We start from the raw sequence: 25,104 nt of genomic DNA, 5'->3' as shown, positions 1-25,104 counted from the left end.
GTCAGTCTCAGCTTTTTCTGTCCACCACAAATCCACCTTCGGTGGTGTTCCCCTGTCTGGAGGTACGATTCTGGAAAGCAGCCCACCAACAAGGGCATCTCCCCTGCCTTCACAAGTGAGGCTGCAAAGAACATCCGTGTACATTCTGTTGCCTGCGTGTGACTGTTGGGCTCGACTCCAAGCAGCAGAACACCTGTGCTGAAAGTTTTTGTGCATTTTTAAACCGATTGTTAATATCTACTTTTTCTTCTTGGAGGTTGTGGCCATTTGAGCTTACACTAATGATGTCCAAGTGCCTCCAGCCCCATACTAGCCAACGTTGGCTATTTTGTGGTAGAATTTACATGTCCCTAGTGAGAAGGGAGGTCAGGCACTTTTTTTTTTTTTTAGTCAAACTGCTTATGGCTGGGGTTTGGCATCTGTCCTTCTCAGGGGTTAGGTGGACATCTAACAAAGTCTCCAGGGACCCCTGTGGCTACCCCACCACAGGATCAGGAAGAGTTGAGATCCACGGGGCACAGAGGCCAGAGCCTCAAACACCACAAACACTAGATTCACTTAATGCTTCTCGTCTTCTATTTTATCAGTCCCTTCCCCCTCAAATGCAAACCAGAGGGCTGTCTCAAAAGGAGTAGTGACCATCTTTGAGATACTCCCTTTCCCATTGGATAGTTGAGCTTGTTTCCTAATTACAAACCTTTAGCAGTGTTAGATACCCAAGATTTCAAGAAAAGTTGTAGAAGCAAAACTTAAAAGCAAAAAAACCTTAAAAGGGTCTAACTAGGCCTAGTTCACAGAATCCACCTAACAGGCTCAGAGTTTAAGAACCACCAGTCTAAAAGAAAAAAAAAGAAAAAAAGAACCACCGGTCTGAGTGGACCGCACACCACACCTAGCTCCTTCTACCCGCTGAGCCTTGCCAGGCCCCCCTCCCTGTGAGCAGGGGTGTGCCCCATCAGAAAGAGGAGGAGGAGGAGAGGGAGAGAGGAGAGCAAGAGAGACGGCGTATCTGTAAGAAAAGTCAGTATATTTATGGTTTGCTTTATAAAAGTTACTATAATACAATGGTACATAGTATTGAATTCACAAAAATATGAACAAGTATTTACAGCAAGACACACCCACAACGGAAACACTTCTCTTCAAAACAAGTTACATACGGATGACAGAGTCTATATGCACAAACATCCCTAAATCTTATGGGTTCTCTTCTTTGCAGGAGGAGAGAGGCAGGGAGGGAGGGACAAGAGAAATTTAAGAAACAAAAGCAGAAACCCCCAACTTTTCAAAAGCAAAGATTTTTTCAATGAGTACGAAGGCATTGAAAGAAAAACGAGCCATGTTTCTGGATATGGCAAACCATTTTGGGGGTGGGGAGGGGGTTCCCAGGGACAGGGAGGGTGCAGCCCCTCACCAGTTGGGCAAGGTGAGGCCAGGGCGAGGCATGAGGCTGGCCCCCAACCCTGGTTTCCTCACATCCCCCTCCGCTTCTTCTCGGGGGAGAGGGGTGAGCACGAAGGCAGCCCCTTGGGGGCTGCACGACTAACTTAAATCAACCATCTCTACAGACTACACATTTCCTCATGTGAAAAATAAATATTTCCTCAGTTGCACAATTAGGCAGAAAACCGCAAACGGAAGAGAAGGTCGCCGCTGTGCCCAGGTCCCTCCTCTGTGTCTTAATGCCACCGATTTCATCGACCTTGAAACCTTGAAACTGGTGGGCACAATCTCAAACAGGGAGGGCATGGGGTAAAGAAATTAAAAAAAAAAAAAAACACAACAAAACCACCAACGACAAAAAAAAGAGAAAAATAACAATTCTTTGTACAGAATTTACATGATAACAAGCTTGACACAAGCTGAAGATACCAGAGGCTCCGGGCCTGCGTCCGCAGGGTTGGGGGGGGGGCGGCCCCACTGGGAGCTCTCCCGTCTGGGTGAAGATGACTCCTGGTCACAACAGTCACTTTCCAGAAATTATTTACATGCCTGCTCTGCTTTCTGGGACTTGCCTTGTGTGTGTGTGTGTGTGTCTATGTGTATGTGTGTGCATGTGAGTGAGATTTTTGGAAATACAAAGAAATGAGCAAAAAAGTCTTCCACATGTTTCTACAAGAAACAATGTTCCCGAGAAAAAGTCCTTTATGGCAGCCTATATACAGAAGTTGGTTCTGAACTTCAAAAACCTATTTCTTCCCTTCGTTTTGATTTTATACACGCACAGGGGAAAAAAAAAAAAAAAAAAAAAAGAATCCATGGAAATAAACCCTGAAGAGGATGATGGGAAGGGGGTAAAAATGGTTAAGGGGGAAAAAAACCAAACCTGTCAGACTTAGATGAGTTTTTAAATCTTCTCCAAGATTTTCCTCTCTCTGGGAGAATAATCTTCTCACTCCAAAAATAAATATGCTCTTGCCTTCTTGGGATGAGGGGGCTGCTGGCTGGGTGAGTTGGGGTGTGGGTAGGGGCAAGTGGGTGAAGCTTATAAATGAAAAAAAATGCCACATGCATATGGTCAGAGACCCGTAGTGGCGGGACTGGGGGACCCGCCTGCCCTGGGAGGCCCTCCTGCCCGGGTGAAGGTGAGGGCAGGAGAGGAGACAGGACCCTTCCCAGTGCCCCCACACCCCCACACTGGGGCCTCCGGGAGGCTCCCTCATTGCTGGCATTCGAATGAGAAAGTAAACATTGAACCCAAGATTTTGGGGGTGGCAGGGTGTGGGGTGGCAGGAGAGCCCAGAGGGGAAATCCCTGCCTGGGACCAGCTTGGCTCCAACCAGGGTCTGCGAGGGGAAATGGCGCCCCCAGGCTGCTGGGGAAGGAACAGAAGGCGGGGGTCTTCTCCTCACGGAGTCATCACCAGCAGAGAGGGGGCCTTGCGTAGTGTTCTGAGGTCAGAGCCATGTGGCCTGACCCCCCTCCTCTCTGCAGCACCTGGCCCAGCGCCCTGGCCCGGGCGTTCCGGAACGTGGGCCGACTCACCATTACACCAAGGCCTCTGCAGCCCCCACCGGGGATCCCCGCTCTCTGATTCTGCTTTCACATTTCAACGGTTAAAACGTCTTTTCTTTTGACAAGGAAGAGAGTCAAGAGAAGACAAAACAACATAGCAGCATTCATGGGAAGAGGCTGGTGGGGAAGACAGAAAAAGAGGACAGAGACAGAGAGACGGAGAGTGAGAGACACAGACAGAGAGAAGTTTACGCTGGAGTTCAACAAAAATCCTGAAGGGAGCATTTTTAAAAAACCAAAGAGACGTGGGCCGAGAGACAGAGAAGCCCTTTCCCGCTGAGGGGCTGGAGCTGCGCTGGGTCCTGGGGGTAGTGTTGGGGGCGCCAGGCCCTGACATGGCCGCTGGGTAGGGGAGAGCACCTGAAATGGGGGTGGGAGGTGGGGCTGGGCCCCGGGGCCCTGGGGTCCACGCTTGGGAGCCCTAGGGCGGCACGGGCAGCCATCCGCGGGGCCTAGTTGAGGGTCCCCCGGCAGTTCTCGGAGCCACACAGGCAGGGGATCTTGACGTCCTCGATGGGGAACTTGTAGTCGTAGGTGATCTCCTCATTGACGTTGATGTGCTGCTTCGAGTAGATGACAATCTTCTTCTGTGACTCCACCGTGATCACCTTGGCATAGCAGTTGGGCTGTGGGCGAGGCAGGAGGGGACTGTGAGCTGATGACTCACCAGGTACCCCAACCAGGCCCTCCGCCATGAGGCCCCCAAAGCCCGACGGAGCTCCCTATAAACCCTGACAAAGGTGCCACACGACCTCAATGCCCAGTGCCCACCTGCTCGAGCCTCAGCTGCCCTATCTGGGTGACAAGGGGAGCCCCTGCCTCTGATACTAAACAGGAAAGATGATGATGGTAGTAATAATAATAAATGTTGCCCAGGGCATCAATTTCCATTTATACTACAGGTGACTCCCCAAATTCTGTTTCTAGCCCAGGCCTCACTTCTGGGCTCCAGAGGTGGGGTCAGCAAACACTGGCCCCTCACTGTCCGTTTGAGCAAACAGAGTTTCACTGGCACACAGCCAACCCCATTCATTTACGTACTGTCTGTAGCTGCTTTTGTTTCAATGACAGTTAAAATAATTGCTAAGAGATCCTCTGGGCCATAATGCCAAAAATATTTACTATCAGGCCCTTTAAAGAAAAGGTTTGCTCGACCCTGCTCCAGACCTAGAAATCCAAGTACCTGTTTTTGGTATCTGCCTTTGGCAGCTCCAGGAGACATTTTTTGACTCCGTAAACTCAAACCGAAAACTCACAGGAGTAGCCACACTAGGCCCTCAGGCCCCTGGACACATGCTGGATCTGTCACGTCCTGTGGGTTCTCCCTCCAAAGGACCTACCGATTCTGTCTACTGCTCTCTACCTCCACTGCCACAGCCCCCGCCAGGCTCCTCTCATCATCAGCTGGACTTCTGCATTTCCCACTGCCTCTCCAACCTCTGAAAAAATCTACTCCTGACCCAGCAGCCAGGGAAATCTTTCCTAGGGAACAGCAGACCCTGTCATCCCCCATGGCTCGCGACCTTCCAGTAGCCTGCCTGGCATATAGAGAAGCTTCTCAGCTCTGCCAGCAAGGCTCAGTGATCTGGCCACCCCAACCCTGCCAACGTCCTCTCCTACCCACCCTCTCGCCCCCTACTGCATCCCAACTGCCAGCCTCCCAGTCTCTCAAGCAGGTGTTCTCCCCTCCTGGGCCTCCCTGAGCCGAACGCCTGCCCCACTCACTGCCATTTGGGTGAGTCCCTCCAACCCTTGGATCCCAAAGGAGAGGCAAGCAAAAGTCCCTACTGGCCCAGGTGACAATCCAGGGACGGCTGGGAGAGCTGCCCGTGTCAGCACACGCAGAGGGCCTGCATGCGGGAGCACTGAGCTCTCCCAGCAAGCTCTAGGGAGGGGCTATTTCCAGATCAGGAAACTGAGGCCCTGAGACATGACGTCACCAGCCTACGGTCACTTGCTAAGTAGCGACGTCGTGACTTCAAAGTTTGGTATCTTTGCTCTGGATCTCGCCTGCCCCGTCTGGAGCTCCCCGTGTTTGTCTTCAGCACGAGAACCAGCCCCGCTACCAGCAGCCGTTGCGCCCCCCGGGCCAGTGCCGTCCGCCACCATCACCACTAGCCACGTGTGACTATTTAAACTTAAGTGAAACCAGAGTAAACGACGAGCTCAGCTCCTCAGCAGCACCGGCCCCGCGTCCAGCCCACCCGCAGCTCGCGCCCCGACGGCGGACAGCGCGGACGCAGAGCATTTCTTTCCCTGCCCCAGAACGAAAGTTCTCTGAGGGCGGAGCCCAGGGGCGAGGAGGAACGCCGTCCCGCGAGCGGTGCAGACCGCTTCTTCGGCACCTTGGCTCTCGTTATGCCCCCGTCTGTCGAAGAGAGAGACTCCGCCAACGAGCCCCCCGCCCCGCCCCCATCACCCCGTGACCGGAACTTGGGAGGGAGGCCACGCCCATCCTGTGCCAGAAGCTTCCGGGGGCAGCGGCGGCCCGCGCCTGGCACTCACGTTGCAGCTGTGGTTGATGAAGCGTGCAAAGTTGCCGCACTTGGTGGCATCGATGATGGTGTCGTGGTCCACCCGGAACATGTAGCTGCTGCCAATGCCCTCGTCCTCGTAACGCTTTTCCCGCATGTCCGCGATCACCTGGCCGGGAGAAGGTCTCAGTCTGGGCTGGGCCGCCCGGCCCGGACCCCGATGCCCCCACCTCCGGGCAGTGCCTACCTGGCGGATGTTCTGGCCCACGTACTCAATCACCATCTCGTCGGCCGCGATGGGCTCCATGGCAAACAGGCCCCAGTCGTGAATGTGGCTCTTGCAGAACTTGAGCTTCTTCTTCCGGAACTGGGGGAGAGAAGGAGCTGAGAGGTGAAAGCTCTGGTCTCAAGAGTACCCCCCCCCCCAGGCTACCCTAGGTGGAGCCGGCCTCACCTTGAGCTGGTTGAACTTGAGCAGGTCACTGTCACAGCTGCCAGTGAAGGAGGACAGCAGACGACGCTGCTCGGATCGCCGCTCCGAGCCCGCCCGAGTGGAGGCATGAGGCTGCGCCGGGATGCTCATGCCCTGCGGGGGACAGGGGCCACGGGTCAGGGGCGTGGCTGTCCTGCGGGGGCGCGGGGGGGCGGGGGAGCTGGCCCACTCAGGGTGCTACAAGGTACCCATGTCCCTATCGCGTTCTTGGCGACTCCATGCTAAGCTCTGGGTCCCTGTCTTCCCAACTTCCCATCCCTACTTGTCACCTCTCCTCTTCGCTGGTCCTTCTGAACCGCTGGTCCTTCTGCTGGAATCTGAACGTGTTCAACGTCCTCCAGCAAAGCAAATAATACAACTTTCCCTTCACACTTTCTGTCTTTCCTGTCTCAGCCAGAAGTTGCCTTTACTTTCAGGAGGGAGGATGGTGGGTGTCTATCCACCCCCGCCCTTGTTGCTTTCACCACGGGGCCTCTGACTTTTCCAAGCATTTGAGATCACAGCTCCTTCCTCAACATCCTTGCCTCCCTCCCTTTCCCTTGGTCGCCCTTGTCCTCTGCCCTCCTCCCCATAAACGCCCTCTCCCTGAGTAAGCTCATCCTTACTGTGACCTTCCCTCAATATTGCCATCCTGATGACAGACAGCTGTCCCCCTCCTAGGCTCTCTTCTGTGCCCAAAAATCCAACTGCCTAACAGACCTCATTACCTGGATGTTCCACAAACCCCAAAACTCAAGCTTCCCACCTCAGTGCTTGGGACCCTGCTTCCTAGCTCCTCAAGCCAGACCCAGTGACATCCCAGCTGGTTCCTTTGTCCCCTGTGGCCAGTCTGGCCCCCAGGTCTGTCCTTTCAGCTTCCTAGTATTCTTTCAAACACACCCCCTTTTTTCTCATGGCCAACGCCATTGAACGTGCCCACATGTCTGGACTGGGAACTGCCACAACTGTGCCACAGTCTCCCCTCAGGACCCCTGCAATCAACGCTCCACAGCAGCCAGTGGGAGTTATCAAAATCATGGGCTGAGCCACATCACCCTCACCCTCCGTCTGGAAACCTCCATGCAGCTCGCTGTCACACAGAGAATATGTAACCTTGTCACCACTACCTCCAAGGGCCTTGATGACCTGCTCTGTCTCTGGCCTCAACTCCTCTTTCCTTCCCTTTCTCACACCACCTGAGATCCTCTCTACCTCACGGCCTTTGCACATGCAGTTCACGCTGTGCTGACTTCCAGACTTAGTGAGTCCCTCTCCTGTTTTAACTTTTTGAGGCTCCACACCCAACACAAGGCTCAAACTCACCGCCTCAAGATAAAACTCACATGCTCTACTGAGCCAGCCAGGAACCCTTCCTGTTTTAACTTTTTACTGAAGCCTTCTTCTACTTCTCTGTGGTCTTTGCCAGTTATCCACATGGCTCATTTCTTTACTCTATTCAGACCTGGCTTAACTGTCTCCTCTGACTCACCACACCTAACCTCCTCTCCTGTTTACCCCACTTGAAATTCTGCTTATTTGTTCACCTATTTCCTACCTCCCTTCTAAAAGGTAAGTTCTGCAAGGAACATGATTTTATTTTATTCACTGAACCCAGTGAATGGACCCAGCACAGTGCCTGGGACACAGCAGGCACTCAATAGACATTTGCTGAATTTAAAAAGGAAAGAATGAACCTTCCGGAAATGCAACTCCACTCGGCTCACATCCCTGATGAAAACCTCAGAGGCTCCCACTTCCCAACCTCACCGCGCTTTTCCAACCCGAGCACCCAGGTGATTAACACGCTCTGTGCCAGCCCCTCTGACTCCACAAGCCCCCCATGCTGCCTGGTATCCCATCCTGGAATCTCCACCCTCCACAGCCCAGGAGGCTCCAGTGTGGCCAGGCACCTGATGGCAGTACCTGGGTGTCTGTCGGGGGCTCATCCGTGCTGGCGCGGCTGCTGTTGAGGTATCTGAGCTTGTCCTTCTTATCGATGGTATAGAAGCCCTCGCTGCGGGCACAGCCCGTCACGTGCTCACGAATGCCATCGTCCCGTTTCTTTTTCTTAGCTGAAGAGAGGCTGGTGGGTGGGTGTGGGTTAAGGGCCACAGGGACATTCTTGAAGAGCCCCTCCCACTCCTTCCTAGGAGGAACAGCCCTACAGCCCAGCCTGCCTACCCTCGGGCTGATCTCCAGGAGGCTCCAGCCCCCCCAACAGCTAAGCCACTGCCAAGAGGCTGCCCGCAGGCTAACCCTGCTGATGGTCTGACCTCTGTTGGGTAGGGGTACCAGGTGCACCGCCCTGGTGTGGTCTTAACAATGCCTCTCTGAATGAGTACATATGCTTAGGTGCTTAGCAGACTTCCTGAAGTGGAGGTACTCAGTAAATTAGCTTGATACAGTGGTGACAATGACCACTCCCAACTTGACAGTGCTTAACTAACAATCCAGGTAGCATTGTGGTCCAGAGCCCAGAGTCTGGAAGCAGAGTTGCCTGGATTCAACTCTCAGCTCTGCTACTTCATAGCTGTGGGGCTTCAGGCAGGTCAGTCAACCTCTCTGAGCCTCAGTGTCTATATAGATAAGATGGGAATAATAGCCCACACCTCCCTGGGCTGTTGGGAAGATTAATGAGGTGACGAGGGCAGCTAGGATGGGGCCCTCAGTCTCCGCAACTGTGATATTGTACATTCACGTTGCTACCTTGGGCCCCGAGACCTGCACAGGGTGAGATGGGCCTGGCCCGGAAGGTGTGTTTCAGAGTGCCAGTGAGGACTCTGCACGGAGCACACATCATGCCGGCCCAGACTCGGCTAGTAGGTGATGGGCATTTGTGCTGGTGCCTGTGTGGGTGTCCTGGGAGACAGGGCCCAGGGAGGTGGGCGAGGACCACGCCCCGTAGGCTAGGATATAGGGATGGTAGACCCAGAGGGTGTCATTGAGCCAGTCCATGCCGTTGTCCTGCTGCAGCAGCCGCTCATAGGTGACACACAGAAAGCGGATGTCCTCCTCATCGATGCCACCATTCCAGATGTCATACAGGATGGTCATCTCCTCAAACTCTGACCGGGGCCGGAAGAGGGGTTGTGGTGGCGAGAGCTCGGGCGAGACTGGGGCCACCAGGTCCTCGTGGCGCTTCTTAGGCGGCCGGCGCCAGGGCCCCCGAACCTTGGCCAGGTCCATAAACTCCTCGGTGACTTCATCGCGCCCACGAGAGCCTGGAGGGATGGCCTCCGAGGGCCACTGGTTCTCTAGCTCCTTAAAGGGCAGCTTGGACTCAACAGGGGGTGGTGGTGGGGGCGGAGGAGGCTGGGGGGGCAGGGGTGGTGGGGGGGCTGGGATCCCCGCGTTCCGGAAGTCCAGGGTCACGGTCCGGGGGTCATGGGTGCTAGGAAAGACAGGGGTCTGTGGCTGGCCTGGCAGGAGCAGGAGGTCCCTGCCGAGGGTGGCGCCCCCTGGCGCCCGGACCAAGGGCCCATCCAAGGAGAGCACAGCCGGCGGGGATCGCCGGGGCCTGCCCGGCTTCCTCTTGATTGGGGGTGGGCAGGGGGCCAGCGGCGCCGGCAACAGAGGTGGCAGCTGGGCAGGGGCTCGTGTCTGGGCCCGCAGGACGGGGACAGGCAATGCTAGGGGCAGGGGCAAGGGCAAAGGCAGGGGGAGAGGCAGGCCCGTTTCCAGGAGCACCGGGGAGGCCAGGGGGCCAGACCGCTCATCGCGCCGGCCAGCTGGGAGGGGACAGACAGGCAGGAGCAGGGGCCCGCCAGGCTCGGGGAAGGTGGGTGTGAAGCTGAAGTCCCGACCAGGTGTCCTGGGGAGGCCCCCACTGCTCAAGCTCGGGGACTGGGAAGGGTAGGAGAAGGGGCTGCCAGGCACCTGCGGGGAGCTCAGCGACAGGCCGCTGCTGCCCCCTGAAAGTGGGGGCTCCCCGCTCGGCGTGGCCGGCACTGTCTCTGTACTCTGTGACTTGGCCAGGCTGCCACAGAGGCCTGGAGTACGCGGGGGCTGCTCCTCTGCAGAGGGCTCCAGAGGGACGGGTGGGTGCGCGGGGGCTTCTGGGGTCTCAGGCTCTGGTGGTGGGCTAGGCGGCCGGGGCGGTCGTGGGGGTGGTAACGGCGGCTGCAGGGGTAAGGAGAGCAGCGCAGGGGGGTCCACTTCCAGGTTCTCCTCTGCAAAGAGGTGGGCACAAACCAGACCATTAGTATTCGATTCAAACATCTCTTGGTGCCCTATTTATGTTGCCACACTGTGTGCTTAATACCTGACCTCATAGCCATCTGAGACCCCTCCAGTTCTGTGAGTATGAGGACTGTCCCTGTATAGCTAAACTACTCACGGCTTCTCAATGCTCAGCCCACTGTCAGGCACACAGCAGGTGCCTGATAAATGATGGTGGAATAAATGAAAGACATAAGAAGACATGGTTGCTAGCTTTTGACATTATGTCCTTAGAATGGTGTCCGTGTGAACAGGAAATGTCCTGTGGACCAAGAAAATGAGCTCTGCTAAGGAGTAAAATTCAAGTCCCTTTTCTGCAGGACTTATCAGAACCTTTCTCCTAACATTTATCTCCACTGTCATATAATACATTTTTCTAGCTTAGTACATTTTAGTACATTTTCTAGCTTAATACATTTTTCCACCCTGTAAGCTCCATGAAGGCAGATACTTTTGTCTGTTTGGCCCAGTGTTGTATTGTCAATGCCTAAAATAATACTGGGGACACAAATAGGCTAAATAAGTACCTACGACAGTATTAAAGACCCGTGGTTCTGTAGCCAAATTATACAGAATTACAGAAAATACAATAGTGTTTTTTCCCCCTAAAGGACTTATTAGAGGTACGAACTAATCACGCATGACTATGTAAGCTTAAACTAATTAAACTTAAATAAAATTACAAATTCAGTTCTACTTGCCACATTTCAAGTGCTCTTAGCAACACTGTGTCTAACGGCTATGGGACCGGACAGGGCAGAGAGGGGACATTTCTATCATTGCAGAAAGGTCCACTGGGCAGTACGTTAGTGCACTGAGTATGCTCTGTGCGGCTCCATAAAAATGGTGGAGGGGGCAGTGTCCACGGCCTCCCCCACCTGCCTGTCACCGAAATGACCATGCACGTCTGCCCCCACCCCCTTCCTCCCCACCTTCCTGGGAGCATCCCATAGGACTCACGGGCCAAGGCCCAAACGGTGGGGAATTACTCGCACCAAGGACTGTCTGGAGTTCTGGCTGGGCGCCAGGCTCCACGCTGGCACACTATGTCCCCTCCCTCTGTCGTTCCATCTGACCTCACGGGAGAGACACAATCCACTGACCCCGTGTTAACAGACGAGGAAACCGGAGCTTGGGAAGGTTCAGCGATTTACCCAAAGGAGCCTGGGCTCATTCTGTGAGTGAGGCCATCCTGCCTCCCTCCCCACCACCCCACAGCGGGTGCAGGTGTTACCTGGGGTGCGCTCGGGGGACGGCGGGGGCCGGGCCTCTGCCTCTCCTCCGGCGGGGGGCTCTGGAGACAGCAGCCTGGCCACTTCCTGCTTCAGGCCCGGCTCTGGGGGGGGCTCTTTGCAGCTAGCCAGCACCTCGATGCACACAGGCAAGGGGGGCTCTTCCGGCACGGGGGTCCGCTCCCTGGGGGCTTCCTCCTCAGCCTCGATGTCCACCTCCTCCTCCATGACTGAGGACTCTGTCGCAGGGGCCCCCGTGGCTACGTCCTCCTCAAAGTCCTCGTCGGGAGCCGCCGGAGCCATACTTTCATCCACTGCTGCCTCTTCCTCCTCCCCCTCCTCCTCCTCTTCCTCCTCCTCCTCCTCTTCTTCCTCCTCCTCCTCCCTCGCCACCAGCTCTTCTTCATCCTCCGAGGATGATGACGAGGACTCAGAGCTTGATTCGAACTCAGAAGACTCAGAACTCTCACTGGAGGACTCAGCTCCAGCCTTGGAGGTGGCGATGCTCACGGTCTCCTCTGGGGCAGGGGACACAGGCGGGAGCCCTTCAGCATCTGCTGCGCTCCAGGGACGCTTCCCCGCAGCTCCCGCAGCTCCCGCACGCGTGGCCCCTCGGGCTGCACGGGGCCCTCGGGTGGCTGGGGGACATGTGCATGTGCCCACGCGTGCTCACGTGTGGTAACTAGTCACCATCATAAAAAACTGAGATGAATCCACAGAACGTAAAACTAACCGTATTAAGGAGAGTAATTCAGCGGTGGTGAGTACATCCGCAGTGCTGTACAACTACCTCTAGTTCCAAGACATCCTCAGGAGCTCAAGAAGCCAGCCAGCACCTTTAGCGTGGGATCAGGCCTCCAGCCTCCCAGCGTCAGACCCAAGCAACCACTAGTTTCCTTTCTGTCTCCAGGACTGACCTACCCTGGCCGTGTCGATGTACACAGAACTGTCCCTTACGTCACGCCCGGGCACGCCACTGAGCTTACATGCCGAAGGCCAGAAATCCTGCCCCAAAAGTATAGCTGAGAACTGCCCAGGCTGTGTCCTGCAGGGGACCCCGGGCCGGGCCAGGCGCCTCAGCCCACGCCGCTCACCTCCGTCCGAGTCCCCTTCGTCCTTCTCACTCGCCTCCGAGAGGGCTATGTCCTCATCGTCGTTCTCAGACTCCTCCTGGTCCTCACTGTCGCCGTCATCCTGGGAGAGACGGACAGGGGGAGCCAGGGTGAGCCAAAGGGGCCCCTTCGTCGGGCCCAGTACTCCAGGCCTCCCCAACCCAAACATACCTTATCCGACATAGATGAGGTCGAGGAAGAGGAGGCCTGGCTCCGGGGGCCTTCCTCCTCCTCCTCCTCCTCCTCTTCGTCCTCCTCGTCCTCCTCCTCCTCCTCGCCCTCTTCTTCTTCCTCGGTGCTTTCCCGTTCCTCCTTGTCAGAGGCCGAGGACGACGGTGAGGTCGTGGAGGAGCCCGAGGACGAGGACGCCGATGACGAGGAGGACACCGACAGGGACTCCTTCTCGTCCTCCTCCCCACCGCTGTCCAGCTCCAGCGGCCGGGCTGGCCGTCGCCGCACACCGACACCCTTGGGGTCCCGCTTAGTGAGCTCGCAGGGAGCGTCCGCCATGTCCCGCTCCCGCTCCCGCTCTGACTCTGAGGGGAGAGAGGGGTGTCTGAGCCGGGCTGGGGAAACGCTGGGGGACAGCCCAGCCCCGGCTGAGGGGGGCATATACCTTCATCTTCCTCATCCACAGAGGTTGAAGGTCGCAGGCGCTTCTGGTCACCAGAAGAGGCTGTGTCTGGCGGCTCCTTTCTCTTGACCTTGAAGGATGGCAGGCGGATGGCCCCCCGCAGCCCGATGCCCAGGCCAAGGCCCTCGTAGCCCAGGCCCTCGCCCTTGCCCCACGACTCCAGCAGACATGAGGCGATGCGGTCCTTGGGCTTTGGCCTGTCCTCGTCCTTGTGCTCACCGGACTTCACTGGGGTCAGTGAGGCCTGGGGGTGCCAGAGAGGAGGAGACTGTCACCATGGTTACGGGCGGCCCTCTCTCAGCAGCCCGCCTTCCCTCAAAAGTGACAGCCACATCGTAACTGCTGCTTCCTTCCCTCAAAACTGGCTGCGCTTTGTGCCCACGGCTCAAGACACAGGCAGCGCTCCACTCTGCCTCCCTGAACCCCGACATCCCCACCCACAGAGCGGGTGCACACCCGTGTCACGCACACACAAGCTTCACGGAGTCACACGCACGCTGTCCTACTTAGGAGTTAGAGGGAACGCTGTTTCCAGTAACACAGCTTGGGAGAGGAGTGGGGGCTGGCCGGCCGCCCCGGGGCACTCCACAGCTGCTGCCTACCTTGGCCATCCGCTCCTTCTTGTCCCACCACTCGTCAAAGGCCCGGAAAGCCACCACCTCCACCATCTTGCGGTTCAAGTCACGCTTCATGATGGCCTTGAGCTCTTTGAGTACCACCAGCAGGACGCCATCGACAGTGGCCTTGTGTGGGTCTTCCTGGCGTGGCACGTAGCCTGGTGGCGGCACTGACGGGTCAAACTTCGGGAGGGGAGGCCAGGGCTGCCCGCGGCCCGGCCCACTGTTGCCCAGGGAGAACGGGCCACGGTAGGGCGGCAGGTTGACAAACTGTAGCCCCGCTGAGGCCGCCGCCGCCGCCGCAGCCATGAAGGGTGGGTAGGGACAAGCGCCCTGGCCGGTCATCAGCCGGCTCAGCATCTGCGTTTGCATCTGGAAGGACATGGGCATGCCACCCCACTGGCCACCCAGCACGTGGCTCATATCCACCTGCATCACCGGAAAGAGCCCGGGAGGGAAGGGCGGCAGCGGTGGCAGGATGGGTGGGGGTGGGACGCCGGGTGGGGGTGCTGGCAGGGGTGGTGGGGGCACGGTCACAGCTGGGTGGGCCGGGGGCGGTGGGGGTGGGGGCGGCGGCAGAGGTGGGGGCATGGGGAAGCCTGGCTGTGGTGGGGGCGGTGGCGGTGGCGGGGGCAGTGGTGGGAAGCCGGGGGGTGGGGGCAGCGGCAGGGTAGGAGCCAGCACAGAGGGGGCCGCCACAGCCCCTGCCCCTGGGGTCACCACCATGGGTTTGGGGCAGTCGGCGCTGGTGATGGGGGCTGAGGGCATCTCATCATCCGAGATCTCCATGTCCTCGCCCGAGGACTGCTGGCCCTGCAGGGAGAGCCAGGAAAGAGTGCCAAGGTTAAGCCTGGGAGACCACGCTGGCTCATAGAGCCCTTCCAAACACCAGAAAGTCAGAGAATTCCCCCTCAAGACTCAGAAGCACTGCAGATCCTGTGGTGCAGATCCTGGTTCCCTCCCTTCTGGACCATGTAGGCTCGGTGAGTCTCTTAGCCTTGCTAAACCCCAGTTTTCCTGTTTGCATAATGAGCATCTCAGTACCTGCCTCACGGTTCATGAGGATTCATTCATTCACTCATTCAACAAACACTTGCATGGCACCTGCTGTGGGCCAGGCACTGTTCTAGGTGCTGGGAACACAGTGGTGAACAAGATGGGTAAAATTCTTGCTGTCATGGAGCTAAGCTTCTAGAGGGAAGAGGCAAAGGATAAGCAGAATGTAGATGTGAAATACATAGCCCACCATGGAGAGAAAGGAAGCTGGGGAGGGAGACAGGGTGTGGCGAGAGAAGCACATTCCATCAGCTTGAGAGATTCTGTCTGTACCCAGAGAAGGTAATACTAAGGTGCTACACTGCTGCCATTTCCACCCATCTTTCTAACGACTTGATATATGGACTGAGTCAAGTAGTCTGCAGGACGACTCTACAAGGTAGATCTGTTATCTCCTTTTTTACCAAGGAAACCGGAACACAGAAAGCTTAAGTAACTTGCCCAAGCCCATAGAGCCAATAAAGAGATGGCACCAGGATTCAAACCAGGACGTGGCTCCCTGCCTCCTCTCCCAGTCAGCCTGCCATCCTCACTGCGACGAGGCCAGCTGTCCAAGGTGACATTTGAGTTAAAGGTTTGGCAGTTTTAAGGCTATATAAACAGGAGGTATGTCTTTTCCCTTCCTTAGTCACTCTTCGTATCTGCTCCTGAGACCGCACGCTGAGCACGGCCGTGTGGGGCTGAGTACTGTGGGTAGTGTTTCATTTTTCATCCGCGCTCTAGCCTTGTGAAGTGGGGGGTTGACTCCAGCCCCCGACAGATGAGAAAACGGCCACTGGCCAAGGAGGCACAGCCAGTCAGAGAGAAGGCTGGGACTCAAGCTCAGGATGGATCCCCATGGAATCTAGGGACACGGTACCAGGTGAGGAGGGGAGGAGCCGAGGACGAACCCAGCTCTGAAATGGGCACAGAAGGGGGCACTTTGGTGTACATGGCAGAGGTGCAGTGCAAAGGCAGAGCAGAGGTGGGAGAAAGAGGCTCTAATGTCAGGACAGGAGGTGAGAAAGTGGCTCAGGTCTTGACCTAGATGAACCTGGCTGAGGAGACAGAGCGTTTGTAAGTTGGAGACGGAGAGTGCATCTGAAGCCTGAGAAGGCGGGGTGTGTGGAGGCTCTAAGATCCGGGGTCAGATCTTTAGGAGAGCGGGAGCACCGCAGGGAGGAGGAATACCACACTTTCAGCACCTGTAGGAAGCTCTGGATTTTGCTAGACCGCCCTCTAGACACACACACACACAGTCTCTCTCTCTCTCTGTCTCAGGGTCTATCAAGCACATGGTGGACGAGACACAGGCTCAGCGTGAATCTCAGGGACAGCGCCGGGGAGGGAGATCAGTCCCGGACAGCGCCCAGCTTCGCGAACACAGCACATACAGGGTTAACCCCGCACCGCCGCCAGCCAATCGCAAGGAGACCCGGAGCCTGCGCTCCAGCCCTCGGCCCTGCCTCTCCCTCCGCCCCTCCGGCACCCGGGGGTGGGGGGTGAGAACCAGCGGGAACTAGCCTACAGCTGAAGTGCTCAGCAGCAGCCCTCCGCCGTGCCTTGAGCTCTCCTGGGGGCACCTCACTTAAGCCGCAGACAGTGGGAGGCAGGTACTTCCACCCTCCCATTTCACAGACCATGAAACTGAGACTCAAGAGAGGGAAAGTGCCTTACCAAGGTCACATAACCAGTAAGTGACAGAGCTGGGTCTCCAGGCTCAAGGACTGGAGCCTGAACTTTTAACCACCAGCCTCTGTGAGGAAAGGGAATGCCCCTTAGTGGTGCCCCCTGCTCTCTCTCTGGAGTCTTCTGCATGAGCTGGGACAGCCTCCCAGTTCAGTCTGGAGGAACGCAGCTGCCGCTCTCCAGGCTGCCAGCAGGGGGCTCCCGAGGGCCAGCCTGGATGTTATCAGTACTGTGGTCTTCCCAGGGCTACTGTCCTGGGGCATCCGACCCAACCTCTCAGACTCCAGTCTCCCCTTTCTTACAGTGACAAGATGGGAGAGCCCAGTCCGGCTGGCTGCCCCGGGCTTCCCAGTCCTGGACCAGCCAGTCAGCACGGTAAACTTCCCCTTACCCCAAGCAGCAGAGGGAAGAAAAGATGGCAGGGCTATCAGCCCCTCACCTCTGCACACCTGTCAACTCCTCCTGCTCAGACCCCCTGGCACCAGAAACCACTTCCCTAGAACCATCTCGAGGGCGTCTGGAGCACCAGCCACCCGCAGTCCCCTCCTGGGCAGGCCAAGTTCCTCTCTGTTCCTCCCTGAGGCAGCCAAACATGCCTAATCAAAGGCCCTGGCAAGGGGGGAACCCTCCTTCCTGCCGCCCACAGGAGCACAGAGCTCTAAGTCCCTGGCTGCTCAGCCACTGGGCGCACAGGTTCCAACCCAGGTCTCTGGGAGTACAGGGACAGGTGCCTGGATCAGAAATGGGGAGGAGCAGAGCCAAGGGAAGATGACCTAATCCTTCCCTCCAAGGGAATGTAGCACAGCAGTGCGCCTACCCCAACCCACCGACCCCAACCCGGAGGCTGGAGATTTGGGTAATAAGACCCCCTATGAGGTTGGGTGATGAGCAGTGGAGAATGATGTTTTGCCTGTTTCTGGCTGTGGCCCTCCCCCTGGGCTAACCCTTAACTCCTTCACTCCTGGAGACAGAGAGAGAGGGCTAAGGGAAATTTCAATGCCCTCCCCGCCCACCATGGCTTTCCATCTCTTCAGAGGACTCTAGGTTCTAGGATACAATGCTCCAGAGCTCCCCACCTGGCCTAGCCTAAGAATGCTCTGGCTAATCCCTTTCCCAAATAAGCCTGAGTGTCAGGATCATACCCAAGATCATAGCCAAGCCACCCAACAGAGGAGGCGATCCAGAACCATTACCACAGTCCCTACTGTCTGGGGTCTCAGTAAACTCCCACTCAAGAAGCTCAAGTCAGAATGGATCCCTAGAAAAGGTTTTAGCTTCCCATACCTAATAGGAGAGCAACAGAACTAGGTCATGTTTCCCTTCTCTCCATGGCTGCTGGGTTGCTCAGAGCCAACCAGCGGCTCAGTCACAGTCCCTGGTGCTTTTTGCATTCTCTTTTTATTCTCTATATTTGACCTGTTATGTTCGCTGCCCTAACCCTGATGCTTCTGTGTTTTAGCTCATTGTCCTAAGGGGAGAATGTTTTAGGGGAGGAAAGAGGGAGACACAAGAGAGACAAAACCAATCCAAGACAGAGGTGGACAGACATGGTACCTCATCCATCTTCTCTGAGGTTGGGGTCCTGTCTCCAGCCAGGTCCAAGGCTACCTCAGCTGTCTGGCCCAGAAGACCAGAAGGGTCCGGGGGGCCTGGCTCCGGAGGGGGCCGGGGCCCCAAGCCCAGGTCAAGCTCATCGTCCTCATCGGAGTCCGGCAGTGGCGTGGGGCTGATATCCTCCAGGCCGGTGCTGGAGGGGCGTGAGGAGGGTGGTGTGGGGCCTCGAAAGCCGGGCTGGGAGTTGGTGCCAAAGGGGGCCAGTGGGGAAAGCTGGGAGGAGGAGGAGGAGATTGGGCTGCCTTCCATCTGCAGCTCGGTGTCCGAGTCCTGCTCCCGAAGGAAAGGCAGCTTGGTGCGCTGTTCCTTCAGCAGCATCTCTATGCGTGAGTCCAAGCTGTCGTGGGGCTTCTCCAGCCCGGCAGGTGAGGACTCCAGCGTAGGCGTGCCTGGACTGTCACAGGGCTCAGGACTCCAGCCGAAGGTCGGCCGGCCACCCAACTCCATGCTGTTGGCTTCAGGAGGTGGTGGGCCAGGCGGGGTGCCTGGCTTCTCCTTGGTCAGGGGCTCAGCGGGTGGCAGGGGTGGGGGCACAGGTGCTCTCCGGAATTCCCCGCTGTCACGGGCCCCAAAGGTGGTTGTGGTGGCAGGCTCCTCGGGGGGTGGGGGGAAAGGGGGCACAGGGGTCTGATACGGAGAGAAAGTCGACTTGAATGTGACTCCAGGAGTGGGGGTTGCTTGGGCAGGTGGTGGAGTGTGGGCGAACGTGGCCGAGTCCTGTGATTGGGCCTTGAACGGAGGGCCACTGTTGCCTCCACTGCCGCTGACTGCCCCAAACGGGAGGTCCACGGAGCCCCTGAAGGCAGCCGGGGCCCCTGCCACCGCAGTGACGGCACAAGAGTTGTGGACATAATGATGCTCGTGGCGGCGGTTGTAGGCATCTGTGAACTTGCTTTCGTGGCGCCGGGCCTTGAAGGTCACTGTGGGGTCCTGGCTGAAGAGGTAGGAGGGTGTGGGCTGGCGGCTGGAGTAGCTGGAGTCTTGTGAGAAGGGGGTGCCCAGGCGCGGTGTGAGCGGCGTGCCCTGTCCGTAGGAGTTGGGCGTGTCTAGGCGGCAGCTGGAGTATGCCGTGTCCTGGGAGAAGGGGGTCCCGCCACTATTGGGGGTGACAGAGGATGAGCCAGAGCCACAGCCCGCAGACAGGCTACCATCCTTGAGGCGCTTCAGAGCATCTGACAGCTGAGGAGAGGGAAAGAGAGGGAGAGCGGTATGTGAGATCTGGGGTGGGTGGGGGGCGTCGTGCAATTTGGGGGGGCTGTTCTCCCTTCTCACTCTGGGGATCTCAGAGCCAAACTGGTCACTCCAGAACTGCAGCCTGGTAAAAGGAGGTGGCGGGGTGGGGCAGGGGTGGGGTGGGGGGAGCAGGAGACGGAAGAGGAGTTTCTGGATGGTCCTAACTGTTCTCTAATCTTAGGATATCCAGTTATCCTCAAGGAACCCTGAGGATTGTTTATCATCGCTAAAGCAGAGAAAAGAGAAGATCCTGACTTCTTGGTTTGAATTGGGATTTCCTCCCTGTCTCAGATTGTCAGAAATCAAAGACCTTCCAGCAGAAGAACTATGGGTTTGGGGAGGAAGGGGATGGCCAAGGGCCCTGTTCCCTCTGGTCTCCTGTGTTTTAGCAGTTAAATAGCATGGCATGGCTAAAATGCCTACTGAACACCCCAGCAAGTCAGCAAAGACCTTTCATTCTGGAAAAGCTCCTCCTGAGGGCAGCTGCGCTGTTGCCGGGGAGGGACTGGACTGAGAGAGACCCCGTGCAAGGGCCGTGCAGGTGGAAGGTAGCGGCTGGGTAAGGGCTCTTGCTCTGTTTTCTGGGGGCCGCGGCAGAGCAGTGACAGGATGTCAGACACAACACTGCACCGACACAAAGTAAGCCCTGGGAAGCTGCAGGTCTGCGGGAACCCCAGCCCCGACAAGGCTAGGCTCCTTTCCCTCCTAGACTCTGGAGTCCAACGCTGGAGATGGTGGGGGGGGCGGGCATGCCAGAAGCTGATGATGAGTGTGAAAGTGAGTGTGTGGGGGGGGGCGGGTGTGCTGATGGTGATGTACCCACCTGCAGGGTCTCATTCACGAGTGGAGAGACAGCATCCAGCTCGCCCACTGGGAGGGTCTGGGGTGTGTATCGGCCTGTGACCAACAGTTCGTAGAACCGCATGCGGGTTTCCCCTGTGAGAGGGGAGAGAGAACTGAGGGAGGCTCCAGGTTGGGGCAGACCCCACAGGTTGGCCTGAGACCCCAAGCCTGGGAAGCTCTGTGACCCTGACTGGGTAACCCCCTCTCTTTGCACCTGACTGAGAAGTCCCATGGGTTCAATGAAGCTGCTAAACTGTATGATTTTTTTTTTTTTTTTTTTTTTTTTGGACAAGATTCAGAACTTAATCCTCTGTGGGACTGGGACTCCCCCCACCACAGAAATGCCACCCCCAACACAAAGCCCTTTCCTGTCACTTGGGCCAGGGCACCCAAACAAAGGGTCAGGTCTTCCCACTTAGCAGCCAGAGGCTACAGTAAGCGGAGAGACCCAGGGACACAGAGGCAACAGTTTGTTGCTATCTATCAGGGGCCAGGTGTCGAGCAGTTTGTAAAACACACTCCAGCTCCCCTTTACTGTGAACTCCACAGGCCTCCTCCTCTGACCAGGCTCCCAGGACTCCCCAGCTCTGCGTGGGACTCAACCCTCCCCCTACAGCAGAGAGAGGCCTCTATAGACCAGGGGGCCCCAGATTATTGATATTTATAGAGCCCTCTGAGGCAGCTGCTTACATATGCAAAGGAGACACATTCCTTGAGCTACACTTTACACTTTACTGGTCTCTTTCTTGAAATACAAAGTTAGCTGGTAGTTTCTAAGGGCCTCCCACCCCCCCCCCTTTTCAGAATTGGAATTTTGGTGAGAGCTGGCTGCTCCTTAAAATGGGCAAGTGACGGGGAGAGGGGTCCACAGTCAATTCTCAGGGAGACATCAGAAAGCAGCCCCCCAAGGGAGGAGTAGATTTGGAAAGGTCTGAATGCTTCTGACAGAGACTGAGAAACTAGAGGGAGGGAGAGAGGTGCTGTGTCGTGGCCAGGAACCTGGGCTTGTGCCCTGAGGAAACTCAGATCCAGGTACAGGCTTGGCAAGACTTTGTGGGATAACTGTGCCCACCCACTTCCAGCGTCCCTCTACAACCCCCAGCAAGGGCTTAAAGACCCAGTCAACATGTATTCATTATTAAAAGCAAAAAAGAAGAGTTTGGATCTTCCTGTTTGGATCTGGTGTGCCCTGGTTGCCCTGAAACCCTGTGCTCACAGAACTCCTGGAAACTTCAGGCCGAAGCCCTCCCAGGCAGTATCTCCCAGGAGACCCCAGGAAGCACTGCACCCAAGGTGGCCTGTCCACTCACACGGTAGGCTGCTCCTCAGGGCACCCAGCACCTCCTTCAATATTGGTGGGAACTTCCCTAAAGAGGCCGCAGGCGAACTTTGGGGGATGCCCTAGAGTCTTACAAGCCCCTCTCTGCAGCATCGAGCTTCTCCTCCCAAGAACCTAAGGGAGGAAGGGTGGCTTCTCCAGCTGCACTCTCCCAGCAGCCAGCTCAGAGAGAGCACACAGCTGGATCCCAGTGCACGGGAGGCGCTGCTGTCTCTTTAAGAGAGAGGAGGGAAGGCACAGTGTCAACCCTTGAGCACCCAGAGCTGCTCCATCGGAACATTATCAATGAAACCACACTCTGGGCCCAGATTGGCTTCCACTTCCAGAGGGAAGGGGTAGCATGGGGGCGATGGGGAGGACCCTGGATCCTCGGAGGGCTCTCTTGTTAGTTGAAGGACCTACCCTTTCTGTATTTAAAGGCATTCTGGCAGCTCTCCCTCAGCCCCTCACAAATAAACAAACCCCGCCTCCTCCCCTAACACAGATGGCAACACTGGGGACTGCCTAAACCCAGGCCACCAGGGCTCCGAGAGGGGCCCGCAGGGGTGTCAGTGGTGGGGAAGCCTCTGGGTGGTCCCCAGGGGTACATGCAGTAGCCAAGGACAGCACATTTGGTAAATTATAGCTTGTCTCCTAGCAACAGACAACACATTTAGCTCCACGTGACTCTACCCTCAGGAGGGGGCAAAAAAAAAAAAAAAACAGGGCTGAGGGGGGGGTCCCCAACACTACAAGAGGGGCTCAGGGAGGGAAAGGAGTCCTAGTGACAGAACCACCTGCCGAGGAGGGGAGGCAGGACCTAAGCACTCACCTTTAGTGTCCAGCTCCACGTGGATGATATTCCCCATGACCGAAGTGCTGTGAAGGTGCTGAACAGCCTCCTTGGCTCCCCTGACCGTGGCAAAGACCACCTTGGCAATGCCCAAGTGCTTCTTGGTCTTGGGGTTGTACAAAATCTCCACCTCCTCCACCTCCCCATACTTCTTACACATGTCCCTCAGGAAGTTTTCTCGGATGTTATCATTCAGCTTGGCAAATGTCACCTGCTTTGGAGGCACCGGGCCCACGTAGAACTCATCGATCTGGCAGGGACGAGGGGGAAGGGAGTTTGGAGAACATTGAAACCAAAGGGAAACACAACATTCCCCACTTGCATGCCCGTTTAAAACAACGAAGAATTTTTAAAAAATACATATACATATATATGTATGTTTTGGGGTTTTTTTTGTTTTTGTTTTGTTTTGTTTTGGTTTTTTTGGAAAAAAAAAAAAATGCACGCGGGCGGGCCCGGGAAGCGGAGGATTAAATCGTTTGGAACGTGGAAGTCCTTTGGGTTCGAAAGGAAAGGGGAAAAAGAAACAGTTTCTCTTTCCCCACCCCCCATTCCGGCCTCCTCTCCCTGCTGCGGGGTCAGGGGCGAACCTTTGGTCTAGGAAGTTGTCCCCCTTAAGCCGTAAGGCTGCGAAGGGGGGCGGGTCCCGGGGCAGAGCAGCCCGGCTGGCAGGAGCCAGGTGGGGACCCGGAGCCCCCAGGTGGGCCGGCAGGACACTGTATCAGATCCTTGATTACAGTTTCACTGAGTGTTATTCTGTTTACAGCAGCCCGGAGGGGACACCCCTCTCGCTGCCATCTCCCCCTCCCCGCCAAAACTTCCCCAGCCGTGGACGGCGGGAACTCAGAATCTGGCTGGGCTCGGTCAGGACTGGCGTTATTTTCGAACTCGGGGAGCGGGGAGGGGGGAGGGAAGAGACCGTGGGGTCGGGGGGAGGGGTCCTACCTTGAATTTGGGCACCGACAGCTCCAGCTCCTTGTTTTTGGTCCAGATCCCAACCACCCGGGGATCTTCGACAATTTCCACCGGGCGGTTGCTGGACATCTGTGGGGAGGAATTGGTGAGGGAGGGGGCGGAATGAGAAGGCTGGTCCCACTCCCCAGGGGCAGGGGCAGACCACCCCCCCCCCTTCTCCAGGCACTTGTCAAACTCCAGGACTGGGGACCGGGCTGACAGTTGGCCCGGTGGTCGGAAGGGGGGTCCCTTGGGCCGCTCGGACCCTTTTCCCCCACGCCCCGGGCTCGGCTGGGGGTGGGTGGGGGCGGCGGGGAGGCGCGCCGGCTACTCACCGCCAGGCTGAAATGCTGCCCATCGTAGCGGTACAGTTTATGATGCCCCTTTTTCAGAGCCGGGTCAATCATCAACTTGTAACTTCTCCAATGGTGGTTCCTCCTCTCGCCCGAAGGGCCGGGCTGCGGCGGGGGCTGCTGGTGGTGGTGGTGGGGGGGGTGACTGTTCTCCATGCCGTTAACCCAACCTGAAAACGAGCAAGTTGTTGTCGTCTCCGCCGCGGCGGCGGCGGCGGCCGCTTCTACACACACGCGAAAGAATCAAATCGTCCAGCCCCCACCCCCTCCCACCTTACCAGCGCGCCCCAAAAGGAGCTGTCTCGCTGGCTCCCCCCAAAATAAGAATAGAGCGAGAGAATAACCCTTCCGGGAGAATTAGGCGCCCGCCCGCTCGGCCACCGTCTCGGGGCGGCAGCGAGGGGCTCCCGGGGGCCCCCGGTGCGTGCTGGCGGGGCCCGGGGCGCCCGGAGGACGCGGGCTCCGGCCCATGGTGTCCGTCCGGCCGCCTGGCCGCCCGGCGTGGCGCTCGCTCGCTCGCTCGCTCGGCCCGGCTCGCGCGCCGGGCTCGCGGCAGGCCTGGCGCCGCCCGCCCGCCCGCCCGCCCGCCCGCTCGGCCGGAGCCGGGGCCGGGGCCGGGGGCTTGGGGCCGCCCGGCTGCCGACCGCGGCCTCTCTCTCCCCGAGCCGCGCTTACATCCCCGCCGGGCGCCGGCCTCCCTGCGCCGCCAGCCAGTACATGGTGTCCCCCGCGGGAGCCGAGGCCGGGGCGGCCGGACGGGGGGCCGGGAGGGGGGGGACGCCGCCGCCGCGGCTGCCGGGCCCGGAGCTGCTGCCGCTGCTGCTGCTGCTGCTGCTGCTGCTGCCCGGGAGGCGGCTGGCGGCGGAGGCTCGGCTCCCAGTAGCCGCACATCCCACAATACACCGCTAAGGAGCCCGACCCGAGCGCTCACCCTCCTCCTCTTCCTCCTCCTCCTCCTCTTCCTCCTCCCCTCTCCTTCCTCGCCGCTTCCCCAGGCACTCTCCCGGCGGCGGCAGCTGCGCCGCCAAAGCCCCGGGCCCCAGCGGCCCCCCACCCCTCACTCGCGCGCTCCCACACTGCCTCCCCCCCTCCCCCGGGGAAGGCCTTTTAATTTATTTATTCTGCTGGGACTTAGGTGGGGGGCTTGGCTGGCAGGGGAGGGGGGGTCTCCCCGGGCTCTACCTCCCGCGGCTGGGGCTACCCTCCGATCCGCGGCCGCCGCGGCGTGCGCCTGGGGCCTCCAAAACTGTTTCCAAACTGCCAGGACCGGAGGTGGGCGCGTGGGGGCTCTGAGGGAAAGGGCTGGGGTTTCTTTTTGTTTTTTGGGTTTTTTTTTTTTTTTGGTCGGGGAGTGTGATTGTGTGTTTAGACTCTGGGAACCATGGGGGGAGGCAAGACGACTCAAGACGAGTTGCAATCGAGGTATCTGCTCCGGCTT

The 25,104-nt window shown here is 57.7% G+C and overlaps 1 protein-coding gene across 3 annotated transcripts; it reads right to left on the bottom strand.

Annotated features, from left to right (window-relative positions):
* Nucleotides 1-1,008: 1,008 nt before the first annotated feature.
* SETD1B (SET domain containing 1B, histone lysine methyltransferase) lies at nucleotides 1,009-24,672 on the bottom strand. Of its 3 annotated transcripts, none has more exons than XM_082698264.1 (17): nucleotides 24,598-24,672; nucleotides 23,649-23,836; nucleotides 23,305-23,403; nucleotides 22,339-22,609; nucleotides 20,169-20,281; nucleotides 18,053-19,291; nucleotides 13,760-14,587; nucleotides 13,140-13,401; nucleotides 12,695-13,059; nucleotides 12,506-12,605; nucleotides 11,414-11,929; nucleotides 8,877-10,130; nucleotides 7,885-8,051; nucleotides 5,944-6,075; nucleotides 5,737-5,856; nucleotides 5,521-5,658; nucleotides 1,009-3,641 (listed from the first exon to the last, which is right to left on the bottom strand). In XM_082698264.1, exons 2-17 carry the CDS (start codon nucleotides 23,820-23,822, stop codon nucleotides 3,468-3,470), a joined length of 5,952 nt encoding a protein of 1,983 aa, XP_082554390.1. In that variant the 5' UTR covers nucleotides 23,823-23,836; nucleotides 24,598-24,672; the 3' UTR covers nucleotides 1,009-3,467. The 3 variants fall into 3 exon arrangements, with proteins under 3 accessions (XP_082554390.1, XP_082554388.1, XP_082554389.1); XM_082698262.1 differs by lacking the exon at nucleotides 24,598-24,672 and adding an exon at nucleotides 24,342-24,566; XM_082698263.1 differs by lacking the exon at nucleotides 24,598-24,672 and adding an exon at nucleotides 23,945-23,963.
* Nucleotides 24,673-25,104: the final 432 nt, after the last annotated feature.

This window comes from Mustela nivalis (assembly GCF_964662115.1).
Source record: "Mustela nivalis genome assembly, chromosome: 14".
NCBI lineage: Eukaryota > Metazoa > Chordata > Mammalia > Carnivora > Mustelidae > Mustela > Mustela nivalis.
This window is presented reverse-complemented; position numbering and strand designations above follow the sequence as displayed.

Bases quoted from the DNA above. Each gene is read 5' to 3' on its own strand.
- SETD1B (XM_082698264.1), bottom strand. From the start codon at position 23,822: ATGGAGAACAGTCACCCCCCCCACCACCACCACCAGCAGCCCCCGCCG. The intron at 22,610-23,304 runs GTAGGACCCCTC...CGTCCCTGCCAG, and splicing joins TGTCGGTGCCCAAATTCAAG to ATCGATGAGTTCTACGTGGG. The intron at 19,292-20,168 runs GTGGGTACATCA...CCCTCTCCTCAG, and splicing joins TCGTGAATGAGACCCTGCAG to CTGTCAGATGCTCTGAAGCG.